At 43.1% G+C, this 24,237-nt stretch overlaps 1 protein-coding gene across 1 annotated transcript in view; it reads left to right on the top strand.

Annotated features, from left to right (window-relative positions):
• The window catches only part of LOC146706924 (apoptosis-stimulating of p53 protein 2-like), a 38,191-nt gene that overhangs the window by 9,179 nt on the left and 4,775 nt on the right, over nt 1–24,237 (top strand). The window contains exons 2-12 of the mRNA XM_085458223.1: nt 3,247–3,394; nt 3,693–3,806; nt 8,140–8,216; nt 8,795–8,896; nt 9,508–9,685; nt 13,343–13,542; nt 20,763–20,927; nt 21,096–21,315; nt 21,459–21,581; nt 21,872–21,975; nt 23,269–23,665. Of these exons, the coding sequence (XP_085314349.1) occupies nt 3,247–3,394; nt 3,693–3,806; nt 8,140–8,216; nt 8,795–8,896; nt 9,508–9,685; nt 13,343–13,542; nt 20,763–20,927; nt 21,096–21,315; nt 21,459–21,581; nt 21,872–21,975; nt 23,269–23,665 (1,828 nt within the window). The remainder of the gene's footprint in view (nt 1–3,246; nt 3,395–3,692; nt 3,807–8,139; nt 8,217–8,794; nt 8,897–9,507; nt 9,686–13,342; nt 13,543–20,762; nt 20,928–21,095; nt 21,316–21,458; nt 21,582–21,871; nt 21,976–23,268; nt 23,666–24,237) is intronic.

Genomic DNA, 24,237 nt, shown 5'->3' with positions numbered 1-24,237 from the left:
AATCCTCAGGTTAGTGACTAAAAAGGTAAACTGTGTGGACTGAAGTACCCACTGATTTGTCAGAAATTATCAATAAGACTGAATGTCACATCCATGTGCCCAGTAATTTATCCCTTTGTATATTTGCAGTTGAGCTCTCATTTCGGTCAACTGTATTTGTGGTTTTGAGTAAACTGTTTCAAGACCTTTTTGGATGACTCAGTGACATTTGGCTCACATACTTGTGTTCCCCCCAAGATGAACTATTACCGTTTTCTCCTGTTACACCTTAACCAGGCCAAGTACTGTAACAACAAAGAGGGTTGTAAATTGGTTTCAGCTGCTTTGGTGTTAATGAAATTACTAACCTGTGCACGCCAACAATGAGACAGACCTAAAACAGGAATGGTTTTACAGGTGGAGGCCTTTGCCCATGTCTCCTTTGTGCGAGTGTCACGACTCACTCGATAAAGCCTCTTTTAATGATACAAAGAGCGGCTAGGTCCACACGGCTTCAGGGCGCACCACGTGATCATCAATTTCTATCACTTGGTCAAAGACCCTCTGCCCCCGGAATCAGTGACGGACGTCGCCACTGAGCACATGATTGCCGTGATTGCCTCCCCGTATACTGCCCCCAACACGTTATTAAACGCTGTTCAATTCGTACCCGGAATTAGGGGACAGGCGCGGGGTAACTGTGTGTTTTGCCCTTGGATTTCAATATCAGCGGCACTTTGGGATACTTGTGAATATCACCATGAACACATTTCACCCACTCCGCTTTCAGCAATGCCCCGGGGCGAACCAAGCTTTGGTGCATAAGGCTCTGCGTGCAGACCGTGTCCCCCAAAGCATGGCGCATACCCCCATGACTCCTTACCGGGACGCTGTAGTACCTCCTGAACCGGGGGAGGGTGTCGGAGCCTGAGCGATGTGAGTCTGGCATACCAGCTGAGTTTCGGCACCACTGTAAAGGGCCGTGACCGACACGCCGTTCTTTCGATTGTGTAACTGTTTTTTCCCCTAAATTGATTGTGCACTCGTATTAATTCCCTGGTTCGGCACACACACCAGCCAGCTTTCAACCCGCCCGCACACTTCTCCTCTCGTGTCCGACCTCGCTATGTGAAGGGAGAAACCTTGTTTGGTTGATTATTTCCACCTGGCCCTCCAGCCTCCCTGGCCCTGCCCCTTGAGCTCACTGCGCCATCCCTCCCCCTGCAGCTGAGCCAGGGACCACGCCTCCACCACAATGATGGCACAAGCATACATTGGCCCTTATTCACAAACAGTGTGCATAAATCATGCATTGAAACTTTCATGCACAAACCCAAATTTTATCAATATTTGTATAGCTGATTTGTACTTCACAAACAACTTTACAAATGTGAGTACAAACAAATGAAAGCCTGACTGACTTAGAAAACTTACACACATGTTTGCAAAATGAATACTAGTATATTTATATTTATCCTTATCAATAGTAGATGATAATATTATTACCAATAATGATATAGTGATCTTATTGTTAATTAGGTCACTATATACAATTTTCAAAAACATGGTAAGCCACAACATGGTTGGACTTGTTCTTTTTCTTCTTTTGGCTGTTCCCGTCACCAGTCGCCACAGCATATCATCTGCCTTCATCTCACACTATCCCTGGCATCCTTTTCTGTCACACCACCCCCTCTTTTATCCATGAACTTCTTGGGGGTTGCTGTAACTCAGGAGGTGGGGCAGGTGATCTACTAATTGGAAGGTTGGTGGCTCCTGAAGCTCCATCTTCAAACATCCTTTGTCCAGTATATTCACTATCCCTCCTCTATATATGTCCAAACCATTTCAACCATGCCTTTCTAACTTCAGCACTGACATTCGATTTCCAGCTTCAAACTCATGATTCTGACACTCTTAACCTGCACAACACTATTTCCATGCTTTTCTTTTAAGGTTACACTTGCTTCATTTCTCTTCATATTTACTCTGTGGTAGAAGAGTGTGACTCCACCTCCATTGCAGTAGCATTTAGCTTAAAATACTGTTTTGTCTTTTTTGAATGCTCAGTCCCTCCCTTTTTATATCTTGTTGGCATATGCATCATATATGTTTTTGTTCTTTTGAGCTTTTTTCAGACCACATTGACTGGAATGAATAAAACAGAAATCAGGGCAGAAAGAGCTGTGCAAAATGAGAAAAGCCAGCTCAGGGATGTCAAGTTGAAGATTTTAATCCTTAGACCAGCTTTGTGGATGGGAACCTTTAGAAGAAGCTCTGATAAGCCTTTGAGCATGTTGTTGGTTAGTGCCTAGTTCACAGGATAAGTAAAGGCTGAAAAGTGCTGAGTGCTGCATCCACGCAGGTTGGCAGGCTGTGGGAAGTAATCTGGCTGTGGGCCTACCCTGCTGGAGTAACAGATGGCTCATTGCATCATGGGAGTTCTGTCCACAAATATCTGTAATAGTTGTAAATAGCACAAAAGCTGCAATAAAGGTAAAAAGGGCAGGTTTTGTTTTCAGTGAAACTGTTATGTTGCATGCTGTTTTACTGAACACAGTCTGTTAACGGACTATTCCAATGATTTTGGTTGTAACACTTTAAACAGAACATTGGAAACCTGACAGCCCTTGGAACTATTTTAAGTTTGTGGATGTTGTACAGGTCTGTTGTGAAAGTGAGGTTGGCGATCTTATGATGTTACTGGTTGAGTTTTACTTATGGTTATGCTTATGAGTGGGTACTAACCAAAACATATGAGCATGAGTAGCAGAATGAACCTCATCCAAGGGTTGTCTGAGTAGCAGAGTGAAGCTTTTGGTCATGCAGGAAGTAGACCGTTCAACCACATTGCAAGAGGACAGTTGAGGTAGTTCTGGCATCTGATTAGGGTGCCTCCTTTATAGAAGGAGGTGATATGGCCTCAAAATTATATCACGATATTTTAAGAAAATTTGCAATAATTATATTTTATGACAATATAAAAAAGGCTTTGTTGATGCTCAGTTCCTTTCAATTCAATTTCAGTTTTGTTTATATAGCACCAAATCACAACAAAATTGGCCTCAAGGTACTTTATTATTTTAAGGTACAGACCCAGTAATACACAAGCTCACAGTTGTAAATCAGTGACGCGGATCTCTCATCCTGCTTTTCAAGTGAGCTACTGTCATTGATGACAGTCTTCCTAATTTAAAGGTAGTCTATTGAAACAACGTGAACGTGAACCCTGAATTCTTATTACCAAAATGTATTTTGTAATTGTAGATGTTCCTAACTGTGTACCTCAGCAACAATAACCAACACTTTAGTGAAGTCCCCATCACACCAGAGACACTGTGCAGAGATGTGGTGGAGCTCTGCAAGGAGCCTGGCGAGTCTGACTGCTATCTGGCTGAGATATTGAGAGGCTCAGGTGAGTTTCTTGTGTCAAGTAGATATCCAAACTGCTAGTAGTGACCTAATAATAATAATAATGAATTGCGGTATTCATTCACGTGAACCTCAAATACACAAACACTGATATGGTTGTAGCTATATCTCAAAAGTAGCCATAATGTGACTTTCAGGTCAGGTGATAAGAACTATAGTTTCACACATAGTTTTTGGCCCTATAGTGTAATTATATCATGATTGATTAATTCCATCTCTTTTTGTAACAAAGGGTTAATGTTATATTCTTTAACGTTGTATGCTTTTTTTCAATCAATCAGAACGTGTTGTTGGAGATGGAGAACAGATGCTGGAGGTGTTGCAGCGATCAGGACAGCAGAGGGGAGAGGTACGTTATCTCCTCCGTCACCAAAGAGCACCTGGACGAGAATCAGGTAAGAAAGAAATTTAATGGCTAAAGGTAATTAAAAAACTGACATACTATGTTATTTACTATGGGGCGATCGTGGCTCAAGAGTTAGGAGTTCGCCTTGTAATCGGAAGGTTGCCGGTTCGAGCCCCGGCTCGGTCAGTCTCGGTCGTTGTGTCCTTGGGCAAGACACTTCACCTGTTGCCTACTGGTGGTGGTCAGAGGGCCCGGTGGCGCCAGTGTCCGGCAGCCTCGCCTCTGTCAGTGCGCCCCAGGGTGGCTGTGGTTACAATGTAGCTTGCCATCACCAGTGTGTGAATGTGTGTGTGTGAATGGGTGGATGACTGGATATGTAAAGCGCTTTGGGGTCCTTAGGGACTAGTAAAGCGCTATATAAATACAGGCCATTTACCATTTACCATTTAATAAAGGACCACACACCACCAGAACAGTCTCAGTACTATTTGGCACTCATAACATTTAAAAAGAAAAAATTAAAATGTCCAAACAGCCGTAACTACAGTACAGGTTATGATTTAGGTACAACATTTAGGTCTAAGCTAATTTATAATTATAAGTAATCAATTGAATGTTAATTATGAAGAATTTGATAGACAGTATCCATCCTCTCACTTTTGATGGCAGGTATGGATCCTGTGGTTAACTCAGTGGAGTGGCAGTACTGGTGTATCCCCTTTGTAAATATACAGATATACCTCTATCCATCTATTAGTTGATATACAGAGGTGGCAAAAGAACACACATTGTTCACATTTTTCACAAGTACAGATGCTTGTGTTTGAAAAGTAAAAAGGTGAGTGTTCCTCTAATTCTCTTGACAGTGTATATACAGAAAATATTGGCACTATTGAAGGTCCGAATGAGCACAGTGTATCTTGTAGGTTACTTTGCTTTCACTCGTTCGTCCATCCATCTTCTTTCGCTTATCCAGGGCCGGGTCGCGAGGGCAGCAATCTAAGCAGAAAAGCCCAGACCTCCCTCTCCCCAGCCACCTCCTCCAGCTTGTCTGGGGGAACACCAAGGCGTTCCCAGTCCAACCGAGAGATATAATCTCTCCAGCATGTCTTGGGTCTGCCCCGGGGCCTCCTCCCGGTGGGACATGCCCAGAACACCTCACCCAGGAGGCATCCTTATCAGACGCCTAAACCACCTCAGCTGGCTCCTTTTGATGTGGAGGAGCAGCGGCTCTACTCTGAGCCCCTCCCAGATGGCAGAACTTCTCACCCTATCTCTAAGGGAGAGGCCAGTCACCCTTTCTCTGAAGGGTGACTGGCTCACAGAACGAGTATCTGTGATCTCGTTCTTTCGGTCACTATCCACATCTTGTGGTACATAAGGGATGTAGATCGACCGGTAAATCAAGAGCTTCGCTTTTAAACTCAGCTCTCTCTTCACCACGACAGATCAGTTTAGTGTCCGCATCACTAATCCATCTGTTGATCTCTCGCTTCCTTTTCCCGTCACCCGTGAACAAGACCCCGAGATACCTAAATGCCTGCACTTGGGGCAGGAACTCGTCACTGACCCAGAGTGGGCACTCCACCCTTTTCTGGCTGAGGACCATGGCTTCAGATTTGGAGGTGCTGATCCTCATTCTCACCACTTCACACTCAACTGCGAACTGTTCCAGTGTGACCTGGAGGCCATCATCCGATGAAGCCAATAGAACCACATCATCTGTGAAAAGCAGAGATGAGATTCTGAGACCACCCAACTAAAAGCTGTTCACCACCTCATAATTCTGTCAAATAAAAATTATGAACAGAATCGGTGACAAAGGGCAGCCCTGGCCAAGAATGAGTCCGACTTATTGCCGGCTATCCGGACCAAGCTCTTGCAACGGTTGTATAAGGATCGAATGGCCTGAAGCAATGGACCAGACACCCCATACTCCCGAAGAACCTCTCACAAGACACTCTGAAGGACACGGTCTTCTCCCAGTCCACAAAACACACGTAGATTAGTTGGGCAAGTTCCCATGCACCCTCAAGTATCCTTGAGAGGGTAAAGAGCTGATCCTGTGTTCCATGACCAGGATGAAAACCGCATTGTTAATGCTGTATCAGAGGTTCGACTAGCGGGTGGACTCTCCTTTCCAGCACCCTGGCATAGACTTTCCCAGAGAGGCTGAGGAGTGTGAGCCCCCTATAGTTGGACACACCCTTTGGTCCCCGTTCTTAAAGATGGGAATCACCACCCTGGTCTGCCAATCCAGAGGAACCACCCCTGATCTACACACAACATTGTAGAGGCATGTCAACAAAGACAGCCCTACAACATCCAGAGCCTCCAGGAACTCAGGGCGGACCTCATCCACCCCAGGGGCTCTGCCACCAAGGAGTTGTTTAACTGCCCCAGTGACCTCGCCCCCGGAGATAGGCTAGTCGTCCCCCTCAGACTCTGCTTCCTCCACAGAAGACGTGCCAGTGGGATTAAGGAGGTCCTCAAAGTATTCCTTACAATGCCCGACTATGTTTTCAGTCAGAAGTCAGCAGCGCTCCACCCGCACTATACACATTGCAGGTGGAGCACTGCTTTCCCCTCCTGAGTCGTCTGATGGTTTGCCAGAATCTCTTCGAGGGAGTCCTCGTTAGAGACCAAATTTCTAAGATTTTTAGGCCAAAGTGCAATAACCTCAGTTTTATCTGAATTCAGAAGCAGAAAATTAGAGGTCATCCAGGTCTTTATGTGTTTAATAGACTCCAATTTTTTCTCGTAAATGGAGAGTCCTCTTCACACACTAAGGATAATTATGGAGTTCCACAGGCTTCAGTGCTAGAACCAATTCTGTTTAGATTATACATGCTTCTTTACATGCAGTATACAAAGTATTAAAGACAGCATTAAAGACATAAAAACCTGGATGACAACTAGTTTTCTGCTTCCAAATTCAGATGAAACTGAGCTTATTGTACTTGGCCCTTAAAGAGTCTCAGAGGGATGCTGAAAGGTTCATGCATTTATTACTTCCAGGCTGGACTAGTGTAATTTGTTATTGTCAGGATGTCCTAAAACTCCCTGAAAAGCCTTCAGCTAATCCAAATTGCTGCAGCAAGAGTACTGACAGGGACTAGAAACAGATTTCTCCTGTTTTGGCTTCCCTTCATTGGCTCCCTGTTAAATCCAGAATGGAATTCAAAATCCTGCTCCTCACATACTGTCATGGTTCACTGTGTGGCTGGCAGGAAATAGAACCCAAACACAGGAGTCATACGCGGGGAGGGATGAACTCAAAACGGCAGCTTTATTGCTGGAAAAACACATAGGTACTAAACTAAACACAAGGAGCTATAAACAAGAAACTCAAATCAAAAACCAGAGACACGAGGGAGCTACACTGGAAACACAAGGACATAGGAGCGCGGAGGAAACACACAGTGAGGGGACGACGCCACACAGAACAGAGGGGGACATTGACATAAGTACACAGAAGGTAACGAGGGAAGTGGAAGCACACGGGGAACACAGCTGAGGACAATTACACATAACAGAGTGGGGGAGGACACGAAATTCTGACACCAAGACGCGGACCTTAAACATAACACAGAGAGTACACAGAGACAGCCGAGAGAAGCAGAGAGAGAGAGAACATGATGGAAAGAGGAAAACACAGAGCACAAGGAGTATGAGCAAAACACAATAGCTCACATCACTATATACACGGCCACACAGAGGGAGACAAAGGGGGATAACGACACGAGAGGAAATTCAGTAAATTAACCTGAACAACTTAGGACCCATAGAATAACAAATGAACTTAACATGACACAGGAACACAGGAAAACTAAGAACGCTGGGTCAAATGACCCAGAATCTTGACACATACAAGGCCTTGAATAATCAGGCCCCATCTCATCTCAATGACCTTATAGTACCATATCACCTGATTAGAGCACTATGCTCTCGCACTGCAGGCCTACTTGTTGTACCTAGAGTATTTAAAAGTAGAATGGCAGGCAGAGCCTTCAGCTTTCAGGCCCCTCTTCTGTGAAAGCAGCTTCCAGTTTGGATTCGGGAGACAGACACTATCTCTACTTTCAAGATTAGGCTTCAAACTTTCCTTTTTGCTAAGCGTATAGTTAGGGCTGGACCAAGTGACCCTGAATCCTCCCTTAGTTACTCAGCAATTGACTGCTGAGTAACTAAGGCTGCTGGGGGCTTATTATTATGCACTAGTATTTTATCGTCATTCACCTTTTTCACTCACTATGTGTTTATATACATTGTTGTCAATCTTGGCTTATCCTGACCATCTTCTGCACCAACACTGGATAGGCAGTAGAGCATGGCTAAAATGATTAAATTCTTCATTAGTATTTACTGTGTTTTGTGTCCAGTTGGATCCAGGGCTGCAGATCAGATGATGAGGAGAAACCAGGTGAAAGCCTCGTTGGAGAGATGTCTGGAGAATGGGGTGAGAGACTTTTACTGTGATTTTGATAAAAATAAATCAGTGTGTTTTGCCTTGGCTTACATTTTTATTACCGACTAACATGAATCCCTTCAAACACATTCATAGATATTGCATTTTGAGTTTCTGTGATCAGCAGTCCCCAAACTTTTTTGTGCCACGGACCGGTTTATGTCCAACAACATTTTCATGGACCGGCCTTTAAGGTGTCGCAGATAAATGCAACAAAATAAAACCAGTACCCATACTAAAAAAAAGAAGATTTATTCATAACGCACGGGAAAAGACCCAGAGAAACCAAGTTAACGATAAAAACGATAAAAAGAATAATGCTAAAAACCGACAAAAACCCTGAAAACCATGAATTTCACATCCAAGCCTGAACTCTCGCAGCCGGGTACCAAACGACTCATGGACGGGTACCGGTCCATGGCTCGGGGGACCGCTGCCGTAAATGGCTGAACAGAAAGTTGTGCATTGCACCTTAAAATGCATGAAGGTTGTGACAGCTGGACAGTGTAATGTGTCTTTTAGTATTTCTGTCTGTGTGAAAGTGAACTCTGACTGTATCTGCGTTACAGGTTTCAGCTCCTTGTCTGGACATGACGCTGAATGAGCTGCATGACCTGGCAACCCGACAGCAGCAGCAGATCAGTGCTCAGCAGCAGCTGCTGGCCTCCAAGGTAAAACACACCATACACAACTATTACTACTGTTACTACTACTGGTGTTACCACTTATATTGATGCTGATACTATTTTAAATGCAGTTCACAATAACCTCTTGCAGTTGCCTATGGATGCTTATTAACTACTTCTTGTACTCCGTTTGCCCCCTGGACTAGTATACCAAACAAAGCTCTGTGCAAACAGAGACTAATGTTCATACTAAAGTGATGTACATGATTCGACTGTGACTACACAAGCCTTCTATACCTCATATGAGTGGCTAGATATATTTTACAAGATGTACTGTAAATTTATTATTTATTTATTAACCTTTATTTAACCAGGAAGATCCCATTGAGATTAAAAACCTCTTTTTCAAGGGAGACCTGGCCAAGATAGGCAGCAGCAGATGTCTCACAGTTACAGAAATTACTCAAACACAGGCAGCAACAACACACATGCAACAATAAGTGAAAGAATACAAATAAAATAAAAAATAAAATTCAAATAAAAATAAAAAAGTCAATGTTTCATGTCTTCCAGTTAAAGTATATCAGGAAGAAATCGGTGTAGCTGTTTAGCATGATATGATATGATAAAGACCTGAAAAGCATTGTGTTTTGCAGGAGCAGCAGCTACGGTTCCTGAAACTGCAGGATCACCAGCAGCAGCAACAGGAGGCGTCAGAACAGGAGCGGCTGTGGCAGCTCAGGGAGAATGCGCATAACCAGGAGGCCAAACTGCGACGAGTCCGGGCCCTAAAGGGTCAGGTGGAACAGAAACGCCTAAGTAATAGCAAACTAGGTCAGTGAGCCATGCGACTACATAGGCTTTGTAACATTTTGCAGAGCTTCTTTATTCTTATCCAAAACATTAGTTTTGAACTGTTTTATGTGTCACATATTCCTGGGCCTAATTGTATAAAATCAATATGAAGCACTAATGCACCGACAAGTTTGGCACATTAGTTTGGGGCAAACATCAACATGGGAAAAACATTAGAAAACTATTTAAGAAATTTTTCGTTTCATAAATAGTCTAATTTTTGTATTTTTTAAAATAAACTTGGGATTTTTTTAAATGGGAGCTAATATTCTCATATCCAACTCTATATTTCTGTTCACTGACTATCAGAAAAGCTAAAGAAGAGGTACTGGCGCCCCACTGTTCATTTTCAATCCCAAACTCGTGGTGTAAGTCAACTTTCTTTTGACTGGCTACCCTTCTTAAACAAAAGGTTTACAGGCAGCTGGTGTTACGTATAAGGAGAAGAGGCTCTAAATAAAATTCAACCGTCCAAGTTGTTATTCAATTCAATTTTCTTTTATACAGCGCCAAATCACAACAAACAGTCGCCTCAAGGCACTTTATATTGTAAGGTAGACCCTACAAAAATACATACAGAGAAAAACTCAACAATCAAATGACCGCTTATGAGCAGCACTTTGGCAACAGTGGGGAGGAAAAACTCCCTTTTAACAGGAAGAAACTTCCAGTAGAACCAGGCTCAGAGAGGGGCGGGGCCATCTGCTGTGACAGGTATACCAGTACAGACCGTGGTCATACATGAGAAATCAGTTGCAAACAATCCAAGTAACGCAAGCAACAGGAAAAGTCAATGAAATACTCTAAATCAGATCAGTTAGGATAGGCAACACAAGGAATACTAGGAATTACTGGAAAGCTTTACTGCAAAGAGTACAGTCTGGCTTAAGATTGTTGTGACGGTATATATACTGAGGAGACTGACTAACTGAACACTGGCCTGGCACAAAAATAGCAGGAAACAGAACAAAGTAAAGTGTAAGACAAATTTAAGTAAAACAGAATGTGACTGTTCATGATGGTGTGATTGAGATGACCATATTAGGGATATGTGCTTTTACTAATCATCATCCAGAACCATGTGTAGAAAAATGCTTTCTGATAGGAATTGACTACATAAATTTTAACCGAATATACGTGGTAAATCTGAATCAGAGAAACTTTATTAATCTCAGAGGAAAATTCAGTTTCAAAGAAAATGAGTGCAGAAACAGAGATATTGATAGATAAATGTTAAGATAAATATAGAGATAGGTATAAATATAAATATAAAAGGACAAGTATGTGCAAATATGTCATGGTGTACAAAAATGAGAGGGTGCACTGAGATGTGATTTGTTCCGTTCCACATGTGTGGACCTGACTGAAGAGTTTGATAGCAGCGGGAAGGAAAGACCTGTACCACAACTCAGACAGGCGAGGTTGAAGGAACCTGTTGCTGAAACTACTCTTCAGATTGTCCAGTGTGTTATGGAGGGGGTCCATGTCCATGATTGCCTGCAGTCTTGCAAGCATTTTGTCAAAGATCACCACCTCCGTGGCGAACTTCATGCCAAAAACAGACTCGGCCTTCCTGAATTTGTTCAGTCTGTTTGCGTCCTTCTCTTTGATGCATGCACCCCAGCATGCCACAGCAAAGAAGCTACTGCTCGCAGTGTTCAAATGACAGAAAAGAATGCTAAACAGCACGTCGACACTGCTATATAAACGCCATCATCAGATTAAAAAAATGAATACTACCTTTTATGGTTTACAGCAGGGATGTCAAACTCAATTGCACAGGGGGCCAAAACTTAAGGCACACTTTAGGTCGCGGGCCAAACAAGATAAACATTTATTGAACACTAAAACAATGTTTTTTAAACATAAATATGAATAAAAACAGACAGGAATATTATTCCAGAAAAAAATAAACTTTAAATATTTTGCTCTTCATAAAAATATATCCTGTCAAAATTATGCAAGTTAGAAATATGAACATGCTGCCAAAACCCCAGAAAAAATAAATGAAAGCAAACACAAGGTTGGAGCCGCATGTAGCTGAGGCGTTGCTTCAGGAATGGAACTAATAAACTGTGCGGGCCATTCAGTGTGGTACTTTGCCTTGAGTGTATCATTACACTGCAGCTCCATCTGAATCTGCACAGGTGCAGTTTCCACATAAATGGGTTGCAAAGCAGCTCGAAATTCTCTTTTTGTGCTTCAAAGTCACCAAAGCGCCGGGCATACTCAGTGCGCAGTGCGCTCAGTTTATCAGCAAAGTGCGCCGACTTGGTTCAACATTACTTGGCAACAGGGAAAGTGAGGTGATAGGTTTGTAGTTTGAACCTATTTGCTGGAACGTTCAAGACAATTTGATTACACAGCAAAAGCAAGACACAAGTAGGCAAAGTTCTTCGTGTTACTCATGCATGAGGGAGAGAACCACGACAAGCGCCGTTCCTTCGCTTGACCCCAGTCGCTCTCGTCCGCTCCCCCATAACATTGTTCCTTTATTGAGCTCACATGAATACACATAGGTTCATTAACACATGACGTATACATACACACAAAGAGTACCTTGCCTGTGCGTTGTGTAAGTATGTGTGTGTGTGTGTGTGGGGTCAGTGTGTGACCCCATAAATGACTTCCCTAAACCTGCTGGTCTGTAAGTCCAGCAGTCCATCTAAACAAAAGGCACTTAGACTAAAACTGACATGGCTACGTTTATCCTACCATAAAACAACAAGAGAAGGTACGCCCTCTCCCATGCTCCCAGGATGTGGTGTGAATGCCAGAACACTCTGGAAGTCTTTGCAGACTCCTAAGGATCACACATCGTATCACTACACAATCGATTATACACCTCTAAGCATATATGGTTAAATATTGCTAAGCATAAATGACAATCAACAATATAAACCTGACATGAGGCAAGTTGCACTGGTGCATTTGTGACTGCTTCACTTCAAATGCCTTCACTGCATCATACATGCCGTGTCCATGAACTGACAGATTTCCTTGCCGAGCTCAAAAACTCTATTGAGAACTTTTCCCCAACTCAGCCAACGGACCTCTGTATGATAAGGAATGTCAGCAAGCTCTGAATCTATTTCCTACATAAAAGACTGAAATTGACGGTGATTCAAACCTTTAACTCGGTGATCATTACATGCTCCATTTTTAGGACTCTACCACACAGCCTTTCCTGGTGTGTGATGCAGTGATATGCTGTTAACTCACCGGTACATTTCTCCTCCTTGCGCATCTTTACTCTCATCCTGCCGACGAGTCCACTTTTTTTCACCGCACAACACCGGCGCTCCATCTGTTGTAAGTCCAACAAGTTTGTCCCAGGGCAGTTTCATGTCGGTCACACTTTGACATGCGTTTTCAAAAATGTCTTTTCCTGTCGTTGTCCCGTGCATCGATTTAATGTCCAATATTTCCACTCCACGGATGAAGATGGCCAGCCGTGCAATGTCCATCATGTCTGTACTTTCATCCACAGCAAGAGAGTATGCCCAGTACAAGGTTTTAAAAAAACCTATTCAAACTGAAAATGAGTGTAATGGTTATCTTTAAATAAGTAGTGCAGGGTACTGCGGGATGACACCAGGATCAATTAAGGACTGCAATGATATGATTGTGTTGCAGTGGAGGAGATCGAGCAGATGACCAGCCTTTTCCATCAGAAGCAGACAGAGCTGCTCGTGGCTGTGGCGAGGGTAGAGGAGCTGAGCAACCAGCTGGAGGGACTGAGGAGCAACAGTCTGGAGCCTTCTCTTCCTCTTCTTCCGCACCACCACAACATGTCTTCTACAGCTGAGCTGGAATGTCTCTACAAAGAACTGCAGGTGAGATGTCAGCTGAGAATTTCTCTTGCTAATATTAAATTATACTTTGCTGTTCTACAATTAAATTAAATGTTTGCCATATTTTCTGCTTTCTTTACAGTATGATATAAATATATATCGGATTTTTATAGCAAAATTTGTCATTCAGCGTTCTTTGATGAATGTGAAAATCTCTTGACATTAATCAACTACAGACATAAAATCATATTTCTACCTAATAGAGAGAGTGAAGATATCGATGATACTGTTATGCCTTTACACAAATTACTTTGTATTGTGGAGGGAAATATATTTTCTGTTTCTGTAGCATTTGTAATCATAAAAAGGCAGTAAGAGTAAGAGGCAGTCCGACAGTAATATTTGAGGTTGTCTGCGTAGAAAGTTGTCATTTCCATACCTTAGTTTTTCAGTTGTGGCTCCTTCTGTTTGCCTCAGATGGTGGGTGCTGCCTTTCTTTGGAGGCATAATGACTGTGTGCAGGATCGCTGAAGAGAGTACGGTTAATCAGGGTTTTTCTGTATTTGTAATCACATGGGTGCATGCAGGTTGGGGAGGCCTGTAAATGAAAACCAAATTAAAGCATCCAGTATGTTTTCTCATTATCACTTATGATCAGGTGTGACAGGGGAGCAAAATTCCCTGCCTGATAAACGGGGGACTATGGTCTTATCCTAGCCTAATAAATGGAAAAAATAAAATGATATAAATGAAAGCCTCTTGCACTCTTTTCTTTAAATTAAGTTCAGCGTGTCAGAAATAGTGATAAGTGCTTAATACATCATAGAAAAAACATTTCTCATTTGGAGCTCTTGAGTACTCCATCATTGCATTTGTTCTGTTTAACCCTAAACCCTAATTATAATTGATAATTATATAGAAGTTTGCAAACAAGCCAGCAAACAGGCTTACAACAAGCCAATACAGATGTGAAACATGGCTGAAAGTAGCCACTGGTTGTTGTTATGTTCAGAGGTGGCAAAAGTACAGACTTTACAGACTTTTAAACAAATAGCTATTTTCTGTCGCCCACATTGTAGACGGTGACTTTGTCTCCACACCTAAACAGTACAATGAGTCAAGAGTTAGAGTGGGATTCAGCAGGTGGGGGAACCCTGAGATCTGTGCAGTAGCTCAGCATAGGGAAAAGAATCACAGTCATTTTTCATGTAAGCTTCAGTAGGTTTTCCGTGTCGCTGTTATCAGCTGACCTGCTTTTTGTGGATTTACACAACTGAATTCAACACGATGTAAGCAGTTTCACAAGCTATCTTGGCTGATATCCATCCCTTACACTGACACAAGGTAGTATAAAGTTGGAATTCACTGAATGAACCCAAGCGTCATCAGCTTAAAGCTTGTTCACTACATTAATGCAGTAATTTAATGCAACAGTTGAATAACACAAAATTAGTATAGCTTTGTTTGTTTTGCAAAATGAAAATACATAATTTATCAAAACACATCGTATGTGATTAAAATTATGACGTCACATGGAAGCTTTAAATTTGCAGTTTATCAAACGTCACTGAGCAGTCCTTACCTTTAAATCTAACCTCTCTTCAATTCAATTCAATTTTATTTATATAGCGCCAAATCACAACAAAAGTCGCCTCAAGGCGCTTCATAGATACAGAGAAAAACCCAACAATCATATGACCCCCTATGAGCAGCACTTTGGCGACAGTGGGAAGGAAAAACTCCCTTTTAACAGGAAGGACCAGCAGAACCAGGCTCAGGGAGGGGCGGGGCCATCTTCTGCCACCGGTTGGGGTGAGAGAAGGAGACAGGACAAAGACATGCTGTGGAAGAGAGACAGAGATTAATAACAGATATGATTCAATGCAGAGAGGTCTGTTAATACATAGTGAGTGAGAAAGGTGACTGGAAAGGAAAAACTCAATGCATCATGGGAATCCCCGGCAGCCTACGTCTATTGCAGCATAACTAAGGGAGGATTCAGGGTCACCTGGTCCAGCCCTAACTATATGCTTTAGCAAAAAGGAAAGTTTGAAGCCTAATCTTGAAAGTAGAGATAGTGTCTGTCTCCTGAATCCAAACTGGAAGCTGGTTCCACAGAAGAGGGGCCTGAAAACTGAAGGCTCTGCCTCCCATTCTACTTTTAAATACTCTAGGAACAACAAGTAGGCCTGCAGAGCGAGAGCGAAGTGCTCTAATAGGGTGATATGGTACTACAAGGTCATTAAGATAAGATGGGGCCTGATTATTTAAGACCTTGTATGTGAGGAGCAGGATTTTGAATTCAATTCTGGATTTAACAGGAAGCCAATGAAGGGAAGCCAAAACAGGAGAAATATGCTCTCTCTTTCTAGTCCCTGTCAGGACTCTTGCTGCAGCATTTTGGATTAGCTGAAGGCTTTTCAGGGAGTTTTTAGGACTTCCTGATAATAATGAATTACAGTCGTCCAGCCTGGAAGTAATAAATGCATGAACTAGTTTTTCAGCGTCACTCTGAGACAGGATATTTCTAACTTTAGAGATGTTGTGCAAATGGAAGAAAGCAGTCTTACATATTTGTTTAATATGTGCGTTGAAGGACATGTCCTGGTCAAAAATGACTCCAAGGTTCCTCACAGTGTTACTGGAGGCCAAGGTAATGCCATCCAGAGTAAGAATCTGGTTCGATACCATATTTCTAGGCTTTTCAGGGCCGACTACAATAACCTCAGTTTGATCTGAATTAAGAAGCAGAAAGTTAGTGGCCATCCAGGTCTTTATGTCTTTAAGACATTCCTGCACTCTCATCCTGTCTGTAGTGCTGTGCAGTATATTTTGGTATCAATCCAATACCAATACTTTTAAAATATATTGGCAACTTATGTTGGGGAGAGAAGTGTGTCATGACTTAAGACTTAAGAAGAGGTTCCCAAAGTGTGTGGCCCACCCCCTGGGGAGGGGGGGGGGGTGCAGAGCCATTGCAGGGGGGGGGCATGGTAGCATAATGGACAGGTTTTTGGCGGGGCTTCCACACATACGCAAAGCAGGGTATGAAACATCGCCAAATATGTTTCCAAACCAACTGCCTTCCAAGCCAAAGACTAGAAAATATGGTGAAACATATCTTCCCTTTGGCTTTACCTGCACAAGGCCAAGGTAGGCCTCCCCTGTAGAATTGGTTTTCCCTGTGTCGGGAGCACGAACTGGGCTCTCCAAATCACGGACAAACAGTATCCCACATTCTTGATGTTTAGTTCACAAACACTTCTTATAATGACCAACTACACTCAACAAAAATATAAACGCAACACCTTTGTTACTGCTCCCATTCCCCATGGGATGGACGTAGAGACCTAAAATTCATTCCAGATACACAATATAACCATCCCTCCCAAACAGTGGTCACAAATCAGTCCAAATGTGTGGTAGTGGGCACATCTGCTATATTGAGATAATCCATCCCACCTCACAGGTGTGCCACATCAGGATGCTGATCTGACATCATGAGTAGTGCACAGGTGTACCTCAGACTGCCCACAACAAAAGGCCACCCTGGAATGTGCAGTTTTGTCTCACAGCAAAATGCCACAGATGCCACAAGCAATGAGGGAGCGTGCAATTGGCATGCTGACAGCAGGAATGTCAACCAGATCTGTCGCCCGTGCATTGAATGTTCATTTCTCAACCATAAGCCGTCTCCACAGGCGTGTCAGAGAATATGGCAGCACATCCAACCGGCCTCACAACCGCAGACCTCGTGTAACCACACCAGCCCAGGACCTCCACATCCAGCAGGTTCACCTCCAAGATCGTCTGAGACCAGCCACCCAGACAGCTGCTGGAACAATTGGTTTGCACAACCAAACAATTTCTGCACAAACTGTCAGAAACCGTCTCAGGGACGCTCAACTGCATGCCCGTCGTCCTCATCGGGGTCTTGACCTGACTCCAGCTCGTCGCCGTAACAGACTTGTGTGGGCAAATGCTCACATTCGATGGCGTCTGGCACGTTGGAGAGGTGTGCGCTTCACGGATGAATCATGGTTCACATTGTTCAGGGCAGATGGCAGCTGAGAATGTCCCAGTTCTTGCATGGCCAGCATACTCACCGGACATGTCACCCATTGAGCATGTTCGGGATGTGCTTGACCGGCGTATACGACAGCGTGTACCAGTTCCCACGAATATCCAACAACCTCGCACAGCCATTGAAGTGGAGTGGACCAACGTTCCACAGGCCACAATTGACAATCTGATAGACTCCATGCGACGATGTGTTGCACTGCATGAGGCAAATGGTGGTCACACCAGATACTGACCGGTTCTGGGTCCCCAGACCCCCAATAGCGCAAAAAACTGCACATTCCAGGGTGGCCTTTTGTTGTGGGCAGTCTGAGGTACACCTGTGCACTACTCATGATGTCAGATCAGCATCCTGATGTGGCACACCTGTGAGGTGGGATGGATTATCTCAATATAGCAGATGTGCCCACTACCACACATTTGGACTGATTTGTGACCACTGTTTGGGAGGGACGGTTATATTGTGTATCTGGAATGAATTTTAGGTCTCTACGTCCATCCCATGGGGAATGGGAGCAGTAACAAAGATGTTGCGTTTATATTTTTGTTGAGTGTATATGGGCTCAAATTGTGGTCATAAATATTTAGTATTTGTAAATCAGGATTTGTATGTGTAAAACGAATTTGTGTGTGTGTAAAAAAGATTTGTGTGTAGACTGAGCAAAAAATACACGTGAAACTCTGCACTCAAGTTTCAAGTTACAAGTACGAATTTTGACCCTATTTTTCTTCCTTTCATCTGATTGGCCAATGTCATGTCAATCACAAATTTAACTATCCAATCAGAGAACAGATGGGTTTGGCTATTGGAGGGGTGCTTTATGGAGCTTCAGGTCCTTGAAGGGAATAAATGCCCTTTTACATGCCAGCCCAGCGTTTTCCTTCATCACCACGAAGGAAAACAGTCTGTGGTGGTCCGAGTTTGGTGATTTTTGTGTCACAGGTTTACGTGCTTAATACAGGGACCTCCAGAGCCTTTTCAACAGCGCTGTGGACCTCGGGGTGGGGAGGGGGGGCAGTGTTGTGGAAATGACAGTCTTCACTAGTGGGGATAGTTACAAAGCATTCTTCGTTATGAATTAGCATACATGTTTTACTGAACATTTGAAGGACCAGCAAAAAAAAAAAAAAACTCTTGTAGAGGACATAAAGTCAGAGATAGAAACGACAAGGAGCAGGTGCATCTAGTACAGGTAGAGCTGCTGCAACAACCCACAGAGCTCAACAGCCAGCGCAACAAATTCTGGATCCTTGGCCTTTAGTTAGCATTAGCAGCACATGCTGCCGCCGATGTGAAAGGATCTTTAGGCTGCGCACTGTGACTCACAGCAATGTTCCCAGATCAGCACTAACTTTGTGTTAAACTAATCCCAAAGTAATAATGGTATTTCTAACCACTGATATACCACAACTTTATCCTTTCAACAGCTGCTGAAAGTTAGGGGTAGTGATGTGCGGATCGATCCTGAAATATCGGTTCCTCCGATACCAATCACTTATGTTCTAGAATCGATTCTGACATTAAAATATCAATATTTTAGTAATTTAGGGTGATAAATATATTTTACAGTGTTTATTTTTCAGATAAAATACGTTAAATGTCACCGTTATTATTGGCCGGCCCGGAAACAGCGGGGGTGTCCAAATTCAGAGGCTGCTTCCACCTGAGGACCCGGCCTTCGCGGTCTAAAGAAAGCCGGGTAGTACGTCACGAGCTCCCTCGGTGGAGTGAAACTCTGCCGTCTGCTCCTTGCTGTCTAAAATATAACCCGGGCGCTGGCGTAAACTCTCGACCGTCTCACACTTCTGTTTAATCATTTTCTGTTTGACGTTTATTCAGCTGTGTGAAAACCCGGAGGAACCCTTCCGAGGGATTAATAAAGTTAAATTTAATTTAATCTAATCTAATAACTTTAATTTCAGCCAAACCGATTTACTCACGAACAAATAAAACACTGAAAAAGTCAAACAATAAAATTTTTAAGTTATCAAAGTGACTTATATATCATGTTTAACCTGAGTAGTGAAAGACCGCGGGGGTTTGAAAACGATGTGTCGATCGTCTCAGATATTTGAAGTTTGCACAGCTACATTCTCACCTGAAAATATGTCAAAAGCTTTTTTGCGACCCACAAAGAGAAATAAGAGTAATATTAAAACTAAGTAGCTGTCGCCATTGTTGGAAACTGGAATTGGCTGGCCGCGCTATGAATTCTGCGATATGGTTTTTCAATTTTGTTGTCCGGGTGGAAAAAATGGCGTCTCCAGGAGATTTTCAAGAGGGGCACTGAAATTCGAGATTCTCCCGGAAAAATCAGGAGGGTTGGCATGTATGGTTGTGGCAACATCACTAAACTTGTCAAACACCTCAGAGTAAATCATCTCACAGAATATGACGAGCGTATGCTGAGGCGAACTGAAGAGGAGGAGAGGGACAGGTGCTGCTAGGGCGAGACAGACGTCTCTCACAGAGTCCTTTAGTGCTGCAGGCAGGCAAGGTGTTCATATAACACAACTTCTTTTTTTTTATTTCTATATGATGAACTCTGCATTATTAAGTGATAAGAACAAGTAATCTGATGTCCTGTAATCATTATGACGCTATAATTTGAGATACAATAAATAAAATAAGTTTTTGTACAAAGTATCGGTATCGGATCAGTATCGTCGATACCACCCTGAATATTACTTGGTATCGGACCGGAAAGGAAATCAGTGGTATTGCACATCACTAGTTAGGGGAGCTAGCTTCTCTCGGATATTAATATAGCGATCCTCCAGCTTCAAACTGTATTACCCTTCAAGGACCTGCAGTTCAAAAAAGCACCCCTCCGACAGCCAAACCCAGGTGTGGATGTAGCGTAAAAGAGTTAGTAGTGTATTTTATTACTACCTGTAATTTATTGCAGGTTACTTGTATTTGTTTAATTGTTTACTAAATGTAAACTAAATGAACATTTTTCTTATAAAACAAAGGGGGGCCTAGCAAAAAAAGTTTGGGAACCACTGATATAGGGAGTGATTTGATATCAGGCTGTACATACCTCTATCTCACACTGTTAGTACTTCCAGCTACAGTTGCTAGGAGGTTAAACCTAGTGTCTAATAAATTATTCTAGACAATATTTTTTCTGTTGGTTTTCAATCATACTTTGACTTCTCACCCCCTCCTTTCCAAACAGCTAAGAAACAAGCTGAATCAGGATCATAGTGGCAGGCTGCAGCAGCAGAGAGACAGCTTGAACAAAAGGAACTTGGAAGTAGCTGCGATGGACCGTCGGTTGGTTGAACTCCGGGAACGGCTCTGGAAGAAAAAGGCTGCTTTGCAGCAGAGTGAGAACCAGCCAGTGAGTTTATATAGGAAAAAAATATCAGCAAAAGTAGATTTCTACAATTTCAAGTTTTTTTTGTTTGTTTTTTGTACAAAACATTTATTTTTGCTTTGTTGTTGTTTGCTTAATATACAAGTACTGATCGAAAAGGCTGCAGCAGTCAAACATTTCTGCTCACTCCAGGTGGCTTCAGACTGTACAGCCCCACAATATAGCATGGGCTCCAGAGTGGCAGCGGTGGGGCCGTACATCCAGTCATCCTCCACATCAAGCTCTCAGGGGCCACCTGTGCCGGTCCGCCAGGAGATTCTGGTGAAGCCAGCATACCCAGATGGCACTGCCACCCTGCCCATGGCTGATTCATCACTGAAGCCACCTCCTAGGCCTGTCAAACCAGCCTCAGGTACATGTTTCCGTGATGTAAGAAATATATTTTTCTATGTTTTGAGTCTGTCCTAGCATGCTGAAACACTATTTGAGTCTGAGTTAGTCACTTCTATTTCTAGTACCAAAACTCTACTTGATGTAGTTATCTCTGCCTCACAGGTTTCAACACCTTAAAAACAAGCAAGATCTTTGACTGGGAAAGCTCATTTTCCGAATCCAGTAGGGGTTACGAGCATGCCTCCACTCTGCCTCGCATGTCGAGTCTAAGCTGCCGCAACTCAGGTCAGTTAGGTCCTGTTTCTGTTTTACCTTTTGCAGAAAGAGGATTTAAACTTTCTATGCCTTTACAATCATTTGTTACTACATTTCTAATCTGACACATAAACGTTCAGGCATGCTGATTCATTGAGACATTGAGACATTCACTGAAAACCTAATTTAAGGATAGTCTATCCATGCATTCATATCCATGTACAAATGACAGACCTGAGAATAGAAGGAATGAGATCTGGGAGATAGAAAATTGTTTAAACAAAGTCCCACGGATGTTAGAGTTACTTTCTCTTTTCTAGGTGGTGAGACCGCCATAGACAAGAGCTACTCTGGGTCCGACATTCCTCCTCCCATCCCCTCACGATCTAATCGTTCCACAGAGAACCTGCTCAGGGACAATCAGGTATCAGTGGGCTTCCATTTAGTCTCTACATCTCATACAGCTAAAATCAGGGGAAAATCCTGTTTTGTACATACATTAGCCGCACCTGACTAAAAGCCGCAGGTGTTTCAATGTTGACTTATCATATGTAAGAGAATATGCACAAAGGGAATTGTCAGGAAAGAGACGGCTGTTTGGAGACACACCCCTTTTATTAATATTTTGAAAAACAAGTTATGGGTACATATTTGCATAACTTTTTAGGTATATGTACAAGTAGCTGTAATTACAAGTACGAAAAATGTACTGTGCTTCATAAATGAGTAACAAATGTAGTACATAACAATAACCTACAGCACACCAGAAAAATAGATTCGGACTACCTTTTAGGCTCAGGTGCAGCGACACGGCTTTAACAAGAGGAAAAGTCAGTCACTCACCATCTTTCTCTTCTTCCTGCGCACTAAAACCACCAAAGTCCTCTCCTCCAGTGTCGGAAACGAAGAGGCTCAGGATGGCTTCGTCATCCACTCTCAGCTTCTTTCCTTCGTTGTCACTTTCAAAACCAAAGAAATCCTCGTTGTCAGTGTCAGAGTCGAACACCCTCTGAAGGGCTGTGGCGGTGTCCTCCTCTCCATCATGCAGCAGTCCAGCCCTTCGAAATCCGTTGGTGATCGTGGATGCTTTCACACTTTTCCACGCTGTCAGAATCCACCGGTGGAGTTGAGCATAACTTGCTTTTTGCAAGTTTATCGCCGCTCATCATCCACGCCTCCCGCTGAACGTGTAGTGCTACTTTGAAGTTTGTTTTTCGCGCTACTTCGTACGGCACTACGTACGGCACTACGTACGGCACTACGTACGGCACTACGTTGCCTGGCGGACGGACATGTGACCAACATACCACTCTTGAACCCCGATACTGTGTGTCTGATCACATGCCCTTCCGCCAGGCAACGTAGTGCCGTACAACAGCGGAACAAACAAAACAAATCGTCTTACGATATGACAAAAATCACGGACAATCCACAGAAAAGCCGCACCTGACTAAAAGCCGCAGGGTTCAAAGCTGGTGCAAAAAGTAGCGGCTTATAGCCCGACAATTACGGTACAATAATTGTAAGGTTAAATATGAAAAGTCAAACTCAAACTGGTTAATAGCTGCTGAGCACTTACAATTTTAATGTAAAGCCATTTTACATTTCAGCTCATTTTGATATTTGATTTATTGCTTCATTTTCTGTATTTTGCAGTTATATCATCAATCTCTGAGTATAACCCTGTGTTTCCACGTTTGCTATATTTTACTTTCAGGTCTCATCCAAAAGTCTTTCCAAGTTGACAGCACCACCTCCAGTTCCCAGCAAGCCCAAACCATTCCGATCTTCTGGCCTGTCAGCCTTCTCCAAAGCCCCCTATAACACTGGCACCTTCCCTGGTAAGGTGAAGCCAGTTGGGGCCCCCCTCAGGGCTCCAGGAATTCTATCCAGTCATAGCAACACCCTCCCTTTGCCCAACAAGCAGGAGAGTCCTCCAGCTGCTGCTGTGCGACCTTACACCCCAGAACTCTCTGATTGTCCCCCACCTGTGCTTCAGAAACCTCAGACCCTGGCGGCTTCCTCAATCTACTCGATGTACACCCAGCAGGCTACACTGGGGAAGGGATACCAACATAGTGGCCAAGGAACACTGCCTCGGAGCCAGCCCCGAGGTAATCCACTGATACGGTTGCCCGTGTATTAGAATACTCTTCCTGTTAAGATAGGGCTGCACAATTATGGCCAAAGTGATTTTTCTGATTATTTTGATCAGTGTAAGATTGGTCCTTGGAAGCACTGGTCCTCCTTATTCACCAAAATGTAGTATATGTCTTAGTAGAAAAATATGAATTGAAAAAATTTCACCAAAACATCAAAATTCAGTCAACAGGGGAGAGGCTTTTGCATTTACATCTTTGCAGAAAAATAAGGTGTGTGCGACAAACTTGCCAACACTTGGTCTTGGGGTAGAGCATCACTTCCTGTTCCTGTTACAGCACACAGTGGTGTTTTCTGTAGCTTATTTCGATTCAAATTTGATCTAAAAACTTATATTATTACATAGTGTAATCCTTAAATGCTTTATCCAAAGCACACTTTCTGTTGAATAACCCGCTAATTATATTCAAAGTATTCATTCATCTTTAGGGACTCACTACCTTAGCTTAGCTCGTAGCCGACTGACTAGTACCTTGGCCTCTTCACTCTTCACACCACCACACAACCAAACTGTCCATGTCTCTAA

The sequence above is a fragment of the Copadichromis virginalis genome, linkage group LG6 (genome assembly GCF_057382275.1).
Source record: "Copadichromis virginalis isolate Kocher_CV1m ecotype Utaka linkage group LG6, C_Virginalis_male_GT1.1, whole genome shotgun sequence".
NCBI lineage: Eukaryota > Metazoa > Chordata > Actinopteri > Cichliformes > Cichlidae > Copadichromis > Copadichromis virginalis.
This window is presented reverse-complemented; position numbering and strand designations above follow the sequence as displayed.